We start from the raw sequence: 12,434 nt of genomic DNA, 5'->3' as shown, positions 1-12,434 counted from the left end.
CTTTTGCGCTGCCTGCCCTTTTGGGTGCAAGATTAAGTTGCCGAGCACGTTGTTGCAAGCTGTAGCCCCCCGCCTAAGTGAATGGTCACGTTTAGGACCCTCCAAGGCCATCCTAATTCTGCCAGTAGAATCGAGGGTATTGAAGGTCTAAACTTTCAAAAGGAAAGGGGCCTGCAGCTAACCAGCAGGCTGCACGTACGCTCGTCCCCCCCCCCGCTTTTTTTTCTTTTTTACTTCTCTGTTTGCCCCCATCGCCTTAAGGAAACAGGAATTTTTACTTGTAATTTAATTGTGGAAACGGAAAAGAAAAGTAGTTTGCTCTATATTAGTTCCTTAAGAGCAATGCGTTAAAAGGTAAACCGCTGTGCGTTTGAAATCCACCACCCCTCTGCTTTAACCCACGTGGGGGGGGAGTTTTGAATCGAATAAAAAACAAATGAGCGAGTCGTAGAAAAGTACGGTAGCAAGTTTACGTTACAGTGGTAGCTTGGAGAAACGGAGAGAAAAGAGGAGCAGAGTTTTTCTGTGTTGGGGGGGCAGTTCTGTTGTCGGTGCAAATCATTAGTGTTGGTTTGGTTTGATCTCAGAATGTGATGTTCAGACAAGCCATTCTCTGCTTTCGTTTATCCCACTGGTCTGGTAGTGCCCAGCCTTCCAAGCACTGGTGCCCAAAACCTTGCGTTTAATCTGCTTATGATTCGGTTTGCTGATACAATGGCTATTTGAATTGATCCTCGTGTTTTAGCAAATTGAATAGATTTTCAGCCTCCTTCAGTTTCCAGGGCTCCCAGATACACTGACTGCCAGCCAGCACCCTCTGGGAGCCCTCAGGCTTCCATGGATTCTGGCGATGGATCGAAACCAGAGCAGGGCTGGCGCCTTCCCTCCATATTTTAATATTTCCCCGGGTGTCCCAAGAACTGGATCCGATTCTTTGGGCCTACTGGGTGACTAACCATGGGAGGTTCCCCCCCCCTCCTTTTTTTGCCAGTGAAATCTGTGCTGCAGGAGAAATACAACAAACGAGCAAAAACTGAAGGAATAGTGTGGACGTTTGAAGTCGGTGACTGTCTTGTAACCCACCTCCCCCGTAAAGTTCTCCACTTCCTGTTGTCGGCATTCCAAAAGGCCTTACCAAAGATACTATTTTTAAAAAAAAAAAACAGCCGGGTAAATAAATAAGAGGGGAGAAGGAAAGGGTTTTCTTTGCCAGCCTTTAATTGCCATTGAAACATTCTAGAGTTGTAAACATTCCTTATTTATTCAGCCCAAATAGGCAGGCATTGTCTTGCTTTTATCGCAATCGTAATTATGGTGTCCTTTAAACTGGGCGATAGCAAGAGAGATAAGGGAAAGTGCCTGTAGCTTCAGATCAAATCTCTCTCGCTCCCTTCCCCCATTCCCGGGTCATCAGGATCCCCACAGTCCTTGGAGATGAGGAACGTTGGGAGACTGTGGCCTGGCCACTCCTGACGTCATGAAAGTGATTTGTACCACATTGCTAATTTGGTGCAATCCATAACCTTCGGATCTCTCGTATGTTTGCAATTGCCTTTTTGCTGCTTGGGGGTGGGGGTGGGGGTGGGGTTGCGCTGTTTTCAGCTGCAAGTTAGGATGGGTTTGTTTGTTTGTTTGGCACTATATCTTTTGCACTCCAGTTTAGGCATTTGCCCACCTGTACCTAAGCAGCGCGGTCGTGTTCCTCCGCCTTTGTTGGCTGCACCTTTGTGTCTAATTAAAAATGCACACTTTGAGGACCCTCGCAGAACAAAGCCTCCCCAAATCCCCTTTACGTCTAAGGATTTGCAAATTTATAAAGGCTGCATTGAATTCTGGATGGGTCAAGGGGCAGAAAAAGGGTAGAAGGTCACTGCATTTTGATTATGGGTCAGTAGGCAACATGGCATGCAGTTTGTGTCCCAAAAAACCCTCCTCTTTTAAAAGTGAGATTTAAAAACAACAATGTTGGGTAAGGTTTTTAGAGGGGAGAGAAAGAGGACAATTTAAGAAAACAGCATCTTTTTAAATATAGCAAGAAGATACATCCGTGTGAGAAAACAGAGCTTGAGAAAGGGGGAAAGCCCTTAACAGCGCTATAAATTGTTGCTGTGTTTACAAAGAAATAACTCAGAAGCCTGGTAGTAGTTTATCCCAGGAACTCAGCTATAGGTTTTCGAATATCAGGAAAGTGTGCTGGGTACTGTTCTAATTTTTAAAGTTGGCCATGTTTGTCATTTTTTAAAAATCGGTGAGTTTTTACGCTCTATTGTCCCATTAGGTTGAATTTAAATAACGGGGAGGGGGCTCTGTGACCCTTTTCGACAGGTTTCTGGCCCCTTTGTCCTATTCCCGAAGCCCCGTCCCCCTCTTGGTAGCCACTCTGGACATGTTATAGAGCAAGATGCCTACAGCCAACGTACAAACGGCAAAGATCTATTTTAGATTGGAAAATGATATGTTTCTACTTCTGCAAGGGGAAAAAAAAGATCATTGTTTATAATCAGTCTAACCTTGGAAGCTTAAGACAGGCCAAGCGGAAACAGGTAATAATAACGAAGAAGATAATCAGAAGGTAGTCGCTGCAGTGTGAACATGCACCAGGATGGAGAGAACTGAAGGAGTTAGTGAAACAGGCTCAAAGTGCTGCTGCATTTCACAAGTAAACCTTTAAAAGGCTGTAAATGGTGCTCTGAGTGACTTGCCCCAGAAAGAAGAGGTCAACCTAGATTGCAGAGCTGTTTAAACATCATCATGATAATACAATGAAAATATATCAAAGCACAACGTAAGAGGGCGTTTTCCAATACAGACCACAGCCACCCCTCTCTTAGGCAAAGGCAGGCACGCCCCCCCCCAACACCAGTAAGCGATTTCAAGGATTTTCTAGATACGTTTTTTAATGCCATAGTTTAAAAAAAAAACAGCAACAGCAGCCAAGCAATCTGAGATCAATGGGAATAGGTTTACAGCAGTGAGTGAGGAATATTATTTTTCTTCGTTATTTTCTAATGAGGTTTTGTTGTGGGCCAAGACGCTTCAGACTGAAATATCATCTAAGGAAAAGAAATTCTACCTAAGGTAGGCGTGTAGATTTACAGACTGTAGATACTCCATGGGAAAAAAGGAGGACATTTGATTGATATTCTGTGTGTGAGTTGGTAGGTGGGGGAGACCATAGGGAAGGGCAGTCATAAGCGTCCCTATTCACAGTCCAGTTAAGGGGGGGGGGGCAAAGTTAATGCATCGATTCCAGATTAGCCCCGTTAATTTAACTGGTGTTCAGAAACATGTGGATACGAATGATTTGAAAAAAAATTCTGACTTGGTCGTCCTGAAATTGGTACCTTCCAAAAGAGTTTGCATTCTAATATTTTAGTGTTAGGAGGAACAGGCCATGCAACCTTTTCAGACCAGAGTGAGGGTCCCCTGCTCTGGTTTCACTGGTTTATGAATCCTTCGGTAGCTGACTTATTCCACTTTAGGAAAGGAAGATGGTAGGCAAACGCTCGAAGAGCGGTCTCACAAGGCCCTGAAGCTCCCAGTCTGCGATGAGCAGCTTGTTATTCTCCATGATTTACACCCCCAGGCCCGCCAAGAATTTGGAAGGATTCCCTTCATTGCGAAGGGACTTCCCTCCGAGAAAACTGCTTGAGATCGCAGCCCCCAAACCCCAAGGATCTTGGAAGTCAAACTCCAGGGAATGTTGCTTAGGCTGCAAAAACCTAACAGTGCAATCCTAAAAAAGAACTACTCAGATATTCTTGGGGGTTTCCTCTCAAGAAAGCGTTCTTGGGATTTCGCTGCAAATCAGCGTGAATTCTAATCAGAGGAGGTAAACTGCCTTGTGGATCGGACCGTTTGACAGTATGACCCCAACGCTGCCGAAAGCGGCCTTCTGCTTTTCCTTTACCAGCGCTGCTGCTCGCTTCTGTTGTTCACGCAGGGATACAGTAAATACCCACATAACTTGGAACAACACCCTAAATCCGCCCCCATCCGCCGCCCCCTTTCTGACAGATTTCCCATTCATAATTTAAACAATAAACGTTGGTTGCTATCGATCGCAATCCCCCACAGAACGCGTGGAAATCCTTCGGCAAGTCTTCGGCCTGGGTATGCTTGAACCTGGGGGCCTCCGGGAGCTCTGTTTTTTCTTTTAATACTAGCATCTACACCCAAAGGCACTTAAGGAAGATCCCGGATACGCTGCGTGTGCCGATGACCGCAAGAAAACTGGCAGGTTCCTTCTGTCTTTCCCCCCACCCGCCTCCAGATGAGGAAGTTTTAAGAAACAAAGGACTGCCGGAGCGATTTGGTGGAAGATTCGGAACTCCGTGCGAGACGATTCGAACGCGCCTTTCACTTGTGTGGAGCACGTTTCCTTGAGATTTCATTCATTCCATTCATTCATTATCCCCCCTCGCCTCCCCCTCCCCCTCCCCCATACTATAGCCGTGGAGAGTGAGATCAAGAAATCTAAAGCTTCTCCTTGGACCTGGGTGGAAATCAAGGCTTGATGGAGCCTTTTTACTTTTAACCTCAGACTGTAAGGCAAGCCAAATCGTAGGCGCTTACGGAAGAGGCTAACAGTGAAATCCTAGGCAGACTTACTCCAGTTTAATCCCATTGATTTCAATGGTCTTAGACTGGAGTAACTCTGCCTAGGATTTCATTGTAAGACTGACAACTGTAGACATTGTGTGGGTGTGAAACTGAGAGAGGCACAGCTAATATCCCGGCAACCCATTTATCTGAGAGTCAGGCTCAGTCTTATACCGAAAAGGTTAGCGGCACCTCTCCACAGAGCAAGAAGACTGTTGATTCTGCAGTGTGAATTAACTGAGAACCTAAAGAGAGGAATTGAACCGTACCTGGCCAGCTATGACCAGAGAGAGAGACTGAGTGACTGACTCTCTCTACAGCTTTGGAGGTTTCTCAGGCTCCATAGGAAAAACCTAGGAAGCTAAACGAGGTAAAGGATTTTAGTCCCATGACTCCGTGAAGAAGATAGAGAGGTTTGGATCCAAGACTTTTGGCTTAATGGCTTTGTGGATTGGTCTGGTAGGAATTCCATCATCTCCATTCCAGGAAGATAAGAGAATAGATGGGGTGTTGTTGCCGTCCTAGAAATAGGAGGGGGTGTGGACAGAGAAGATTTTCAAAGGACCTCCTCTCTCACTCTCTCCCGCTCCCCCCTTTTAAAACCAAGCAGCTGTTTCCCTTCCAAACTTTGCTTGCAGCAGCTTGAGAATCAGAGGCGAGGTCTCCTGTGCAAGGGGAAGAGGGGGAGACAAGCCAGGTCACCCAGATGAGGAGCTCAGCTGGGGCTGTGAGGAGGCATTCATTGTTCGCCACCGCCTTTCGGTTACGCTGACACGGCTGTAACATCACGAGACTCCGGTCCATGCTCTCCCTTTCCCCCCTGTCTCAACCAAATGGATATATATAGAGAGAAGATATATATTCACACACAAAAGCACACGGCGCCTAAGGGGGAGAGCCTTGTTAAAGTCGAAGAGGACGCATTATATTTGGGCGCTGCAAGCAACAGTATAGCTGACTTTTCAAACCCTAACCTTTGCGGTTAGAGTCGATTCAGTGGACTTTCTTAATTTCCGGGCGCCTTCCTCCTCCACCTTGCAGAATTTCTGTGCAGAATTTCTGGGAAACTGCGTGTATTTGGACAAAGGTGGGGGTGAATGCCTGCTGCATATTATCTAGTCATGCAAAACAGCCCTGAAAGTTAATTTTCTTTCTAAACTGTGTGTGTGTCTGGGGGTGGGGGGTGGGTGGGTCTGTCTGTCTGTCTATCTATCATCTAACAGGAGCCCCCTTCCCCATGTTGCCAATCGGTATCAATGGGGCAAAGGGACGTGGAACTTTTGAATCAGAAGATATTCCTTCCTTCCCACGCACTCACCCTTTCCTACTCTGAGGAATCCCGGTGGTTCAGTGGAACTCATGGATGCCTTACATCTTGGCACTCACCAGGAGCTATTGGACGACCACGAGGCTTGTGCTTCTGGTCGGATTTTAGTTGAAAACCGAATAACGCCTCCATCCGCACAATCCATCTGAATGGAAGAATTTGGACTGGAGCTGATATGACTCCCGCGGGGCAGCGGGGCTCCAATGGGCTTCCACCCTAGTTCTGCACCGTAGCTGGCTAACAGAGCCTCCCCCCCTTTGCCATTTCATTATCGGGGAGGGGGGGTGATGGCAGCTTCCCCCCGACATAGCATATCTTGGGAAAGGTCTTTGGATAAACCGTGCAAGCCCCCCCCCTTCTGTCCATGAGACCAAATTTACTCGGAAGTCACTAGGGAGGGAAGAAAGTTGGAGGCAGGAGAGTCATTTGTGTGGCGCACAGAGAGCAGGCGACCCAGACCTGAGAGCTCGCCTGGACAGGCTTCAGGAGAGCCTCCATTTCTCACTCAGGCACGAGTTCTATACACCGAACGTCTGAATGGTAACCCCCAACACGTAATGAAATCTAAAATGCCCCTCCCCGAAAGCTCCTTATCTGAGAGGGAAAAGATGGGGGGTGGGGGGAGAGAAAACGGAACTTGCCCAGGCTACAAGAAATCCTTCCCCAGAACCAGCAAGGCTCGGCAAAGCATCCTTCTGACCCACGGCAACGTTCCGCCTTTGCCGCCTCCTTTTCTTCCTCTCCTTGGCTTTGCTGCCTTCTCTCCCCCGCCCCCTTCCCGGTGGAAATCATCAACACGCAGAGCGATCCTGGTGTGGACTCGGAGGAAAAGAGGGGACCCTCCACCTCGTGCGCCTGCACAGTGAACTGTGAAAAGTGGATACATTTCGGGCTTATCTATGCTTTGTTATGGGTCTGACGTGAGTCCACGTCCCGATCTCTCTCCCTCTCCCCCCTTCCAACCCCCTCCTCCTCCTCCTCTTCCCCTCCCCCCAATATTACAGGCAGAATTTCAGTTAAAAGTGTTACAGTATTACGGGGCTGGAACTCAGGATAACCACACAAGCCCCAAAGAAACCTTAGTAGCAACAACTTAGCTATTGGCTGCAGAGAGAGAGGGCGAGAGAGAGACGAATAAGCAAGGAGGAAAGAAGAATCCAATCTAGAGAACGTGAGTACTCTCATTGTCCGACTCGTTAGTAGAAAAATAACAAATAAACCCTAGTTTTTAAAAACAACAACGAACTTCAAATCTCGGGAAGGAAAATACCAAGCGAGAAAGCCTCCTTTAGCACACAATGCAAGGGGAAAACCGCCCTTTTAAAATGGTTACTGGGTCCTGTCCAGCCCCCCCCCCCAATCATCTTTACTCTTGAGAATTCCCATAGTGGGGGAAATTAGCCCCATTTATTCTACTAAATAGCCCGAATGGGGTTCCAAATTCTATTTATTTCTTAGGGTTTTTTTCTTCCTTAAAAAAAAAAAAACCGTGTCCGTAGGGCTTCCAAATCCTTTCCTTCAGTAGCCAGCGCAGCAGACCGAGCTCTGGGTTGGCTCCGAGCTCCGGATTGTTTAATAGAAAGATTTATATACTAACAGTATTATTTACTTTGGGAGGGGAGGTGGCAGTCTAAGGGTATGCTAATTAGCTGGAGATTTTTGGGGGGGGGAGAGAAGGGAGGTGGGTGGAAAAGGGGGTGGAATATCAATTTTTATTGCATCACCTGTCAGGAGTGTCCAATCAGCGTTGGCTTTAGGGGAATTAATTGATGAAGGTGTCTCCGGACGAGCTCACTTCACTCTGTCATTTGATTTGGAGCAAAAGCAGCGGCGGGAAGAGCAGCCGTATGGCTCTTCTCGTCTTCCAGTAGCCCCCTTTCCTCCACATTCCTTTATCCTAGCTGGGAGAGGGGAAAACGCAGCCAGCCAAAGGGCACAGGTAGCCAGCCTGCACCAGTCCCCCGCTGAAACATCGGTGCCAACCGAGCTGATCCCCCCCAGGCAGTTTTCCAGGGCGTGTTTCCTCCCCCTCCATCTAAGGCTCCTCTCTCTCTCTCTCTCTCTCTCTCTCTCTCCCCTGATCCCCCCTCCCCAAAGTTTGATCAGGAATAACAGGCTTTGTTCTTTTTCATTCAGCAGAATGCCTTGAGACCAATCCAGCACCTGGCTGAGGATTTTTACAGCTTTCTTCTCTCCTCCCCCCTTTCCTTTTGGAGGGTGGTGTCGATTTTCGCCCCCTCCCTTCCCGCTGCTGCTGGCTGTCCACTGGGGCTGGGGATCCCCGTCCCTCTCCCTTTTTATGCTCCCCCTGCCCCAATGCTGGGAATCATTTAAGACGCGTCATGGGAGACTTGAAGTCGGGCTTCGAGGAGGTGGACGGCGTGCGCCTGGGCTACCTGGTGATCCGGGGCAAGCAGATGTTCGCCCTCTCGCAGGTCTTCACCGATCTGCTGAAGAACATCCCGCGCACGACGGTGCACAAGCGCATGGACCACTTGAAAGTCCAGAAGCACCACTGCGACCTGGAGGAGCTGCGGAAGCTCAAAGCCATCAACTCCATCGCCTTCCACGCCGCCAAATGCACCCTCATCTCCCGCGAGGACGTGGAGGCTCTCTACACCTCCTGCAAGACCGAGCGGGTGCTGCGGACCAAGCGCAGGGGCCCGGGCCCGCTCCCGGCCGCCCCCGGGCCGGACCCTTACGCGGCCTTGTGGAAAGACGGCGGCAAACTTTGGCTGGGCTTGAATGGAGCCGCGGCGCCCAAGAGGCGAGCCTGGCGAGCGGCGGCCGAGGCGGGCGCCTTCCTACCGGCTTCGGATCTACCTCACTTTTGGAGCAAATCCCCCGGGCGCAGCTCGCCGGGACTGGCCCGGCCGCCCGGCAAAGGGGCGGCAAACTATGAAACTGGCCCGCTGGGGCCGCGCTACGTCTCGCTGGCGTCGGACCCGGCGTGCTTTCGGAGCCTGCTCTGCGCCAAGCACCCGCATTACTACTACCACTCCTCGGCCGCCATTGCCAGCCAGCCCAAGCTCGCCGCCGCCGCCGCCGCCACGGGAGGCGGCCCGCTGGCCCTGGGCTGCCGGGCCAAGCGCAAGAAAGCCGCCGAGGGCCGCTCGCCGGGAGGCTGCGGGAGGCGCCTGCTGCTCTGGCCGCGCGCCTGCAAGCTCAACGGCGCCTCGTCGGAGCGGCTGCCCGGCTTGAACGGCTTCCTGGCGCCGCCGCCCCACCAGCCCTTCCCGGAGAGCTGCAGCAGCGACTCCGACTCCAGCTCCTACTCGGACCCCGCGGTCAACGACTCCGACTTCTGCTCCAGCCTGTCCAGCACCAGCAATTCGGCCTCTTCGGAGGAGGAGGAGGAGGAAGAGGAGGAGGAGGAGGAAGGCAGCTGCGCCTCGGAGTCCAGCGAGCTGAGCTCCGACGAGGACGACGACGACGACGACGACGACGACGAGGAGAGCAGCTCTGCCTCGGACTCCAGCTCCGGCTCCAGCCGGGTCTCTGTGCAGAGCATCCGCTTCAGGCGCGCCAGCTTCTGCAAGCCGCCCAGCCTGGCGCCCGCCGCTCTGCTCTACCATCCGCGCTGGGCTGGCCGTGAGGAGCCGCAGGAGCCGGCGCCGGTCGTTAAAGCCGAAACCTCGGAGGAGGAGGTCTGGAGCGGCCGGGCCTGCTGGGCCCCCAAGAGCGAGCCGGGCCTGGGCTGCCTCGGCCCGGGCAGCTGCTGCTTCGGGGAGCCGGAGCCGGGGGGCGGCCAGGGGTCTCTCTCGGCCGGCCACTCTCCTCGCCCGCCACCGGACCCGGCGGCCGGGGGCCTCTCTCCGCCCAGCCTCAAGGCCCGGAGATGCCAGCCCGCCAGCCCGCCTCCCCTCCTGCCTCCTCCGCCCCTGCCAGCGGAGCTCCCCACAGCAGCTTTGGGGGGCTCTCCCCGGGGGTCCCCCCACGCCCGATGGCCCCCCTCTTCGGACTCTTCCTTCTGCCCCAGCCTGCCCGGGGGGGCTGCCTCTGTTGCCGCCGCCGCCGAGTGCCCCGGCCTCCCGCCCCTGCCTTTTGTGCCCATTGCCCAGATCAAAGTCGAGGACAGCAGTGCCAATGCGGAATATGGCGCACTGCCGGTGCCCAGCCCTGACAGGGTCCCGCTCAAATGTGAAGGCAGCCCAGAGGAGCCCAAGCGGGAAGCGGAGGGCGGGCAGTCGCCCCCGGCCAGTCCCCCCGGGCCGCCTCGGGAGGACCTGCTGCTGCCGGCCAAGGAAGACCCCGCCTGCACTGACGAGCCCCCTAGCCCTCCCTCCAGCCCCCCGCCGCCGCCCGTCCCCCAGAGCCAGGCCCTCGCCGCATGCACTTTAGGCGCTGCTGCTGCTGCTGCTGCCAAACCCGAGGATGGGGAATACAAATTTGGAGCCAGGGTGAGGAAAAACTACCGGACTTTGGTGCTGGGCAAGAGAGGCGTCCTCCCGAGCCCGGACCTGCTCAAACCAAATCTGAAAACTGCCCGGAGCCCCCGGCCGCCCCCGGGGAAGCTCCTGGAGGCTACCGAAGGAACACTGGATGACTTGGCAGTTCTCAGTCGGCGCAAAAGGGTGGCCAGCAACGTCGCCTCGGCCCTGAAAAGGCCCTTTAACTTTATGGGCAATTTTCCCTGCCCGCCCTCCTTGGTGGTTGGCCTGGATGGAGATTTGTTGCCAGCCTACACCTTGAACACTGCCAGGGATGCCCAAGCACCTCCCAAGGCCCATCCTGTCTGGAAATGGCAGCTGGGCGGGTCTGCAATACCTCTTCCACCCAGCCACAAATTCAGGAAATTTCATTCATGAGCGCCAGATTGAATGTGAACCCTGCTTTATTATTTACACCCACCCACGCACCCACCCCCACAACCATATCCTTCTTTTCCTTACGTTTTTGAGAATCTACCCGGGATGGCTTCTCGCACCAAGATCCAATTTTTTTATGTTCGGGTTTTTAAAATCCTGATTTATCCTATTTTTAAGAAAATAAGAAAATGGATTATTTTCCTCGCCATGAAAACAACGGAGGGGGGGGGGAGGGGGGAGGTCTAACATTCCACAGACTACTTCAAGCAAAAGACTCAAGTTTATATTTAAAAGATTTTTTTTTAAAGAAAGAAAGACACTCAGTGAAATCTGCTAAAGCTGGAACACTTTACTATCTCAGAATGCTAATAATGCACCCGGTACCTCAATTCAACTGCTACAAATAAATGTTTGGGGAAGGTTGAATGACAACTATTCGGATGAGCCATTAATATGTATGCACTAGGTTTCGAACCTGGAAATCTAAATGTTCAATTCCGTTCAAGTTTGATCTGTGAGAAGGTTTGCACAGTGAGGATTCACTATAATTGGGGGTGGGGGCATCAGTTTACTTTGTTGTCAGGTCCAGGGCCTCTTCCTAAGTTTTACCTCTCCCCCTTCTTTTTCCACAAAAGCGATCCCGCATTTATCAAAGGCTGGCAGTGGGTGTCTTTCCAGCGCCTCATCGGCCTAATCAACCCATGTGGAAATATATTTGAGGGTAGGAAGAAAGCTGTAAAACAAAAAAGAAACCTCAACAACAAACCACTCCAGTTTGGGACAAGCCACCCTTTAAAAAGGAGAAGTCCTCGGGGTGGCCACTAGTGTCATATTTGGCTACAATAAGCGATCTAGCCCGTCTCGCCGCTCTGTCCTATGCGCTTTTACTTGGGGAATTTCTCTGAATTCAATTGGGGCCTGCTCCTAAATAAGTGTGCCTAGGAATTGCAGTATGAAAACCATTGGGATTGTCGTGGAATTAGATGTAGCCAGGCTTATACCGAAAGGGTCATGGGGTTTCCATAAAACCTGGTCCTTCCAGATTTGGAAAGCTGGGGAAATCTTACCTTATATCCCCATTGGTTGGAATAAAAAGAAAATGCAGTAAAAAAATCCAATCGGATAACTACAACAGGCCCCAGTAGAAGGAATGTTCCCTAAGGAGAATCCCATACTCTTGGTGGCTGTTTTAGCACCCAAACTCAGGCTTTAAACCCCAGGATGTGTCACTTTTTTCTCTCTATCTCTGGAAACTTGACCCCACCCCCAATCTTTGTAGCAGAAGCATTTTTTTTACTGCACATGACAATCAGAGGCAATTGTCTATATTTGCACTTAATCTCGACATAGTTGAAACAGGCCGACTTCTAGAGTCCAGCCTTTGGTAAGACATGCCGGTGTAATATGTTGTGATAATGGAAGCAGTAAATCAAAGTGATGGAAATTTGCACTGTTGGAAAAAGCATGCTTTAGCTTTATTTTCAATTAAAACACTGTTTAAAAAATTACGATTTCATACACTTATTGCAGGTTTAACCATTGTTTCCTGATTTGGGTGTGTGTGTGGGGGGGTGGGGGTGAGTGGAGGCAATTATGCTTCCTTAGGTTGATTAGCGCTTATTCTAAAACTGATGGAAACAAACAAATTTGCAGTCGTGATCAATATTGTTGGGGGCCCGAAGTCAGGAAGCTTAGCA

The 12,434-nt window shown here is 51.1% G+C and overlaps 1 protein-coding gene across 1 annotated transcript; it reads left to right on the top strand.

The window, feature by feature from the left end:
- Positions 1–8,271: 8,271 nt before the first annotated feature.
- Positions 8,272–12,152, top strand: SKIDA1 (SKI/DACH domain containing 1). The gene has a single exon (XM_054991820.1). The coding sequence runs from the start codon at positions 8,272–8,274 to the stop codon at positions 10,735–10,737; it is 2,466 nt and encodes an 821-aa protein (XP_054847795.1). The 3' UTR covers positions 10,738–12,152.
- The last annotated feature ends 282 nt before the right edge of the window (positions 12,153–12,434 follow it).

The sequence above is a fragment of the Eublepharis macularius genome, chromosome 11, assembly GCF_028583425.1.
Source record: "Eublepharis macularius isolate TG4126 chromosome 11, MPM_Emac_v1.0, whole genome shotgun sequence".
NCBI classification, from domain to species: domain Eukaryota; kingdom Metazoa; phylum Chordata; class Lepidosauria; order Squamata; family Eublepharidae; genus Eublepharis; species Eublepharis macularius.
This window is presented reverse-complemented; position numbering and strand designations above follow the sequence as displayed.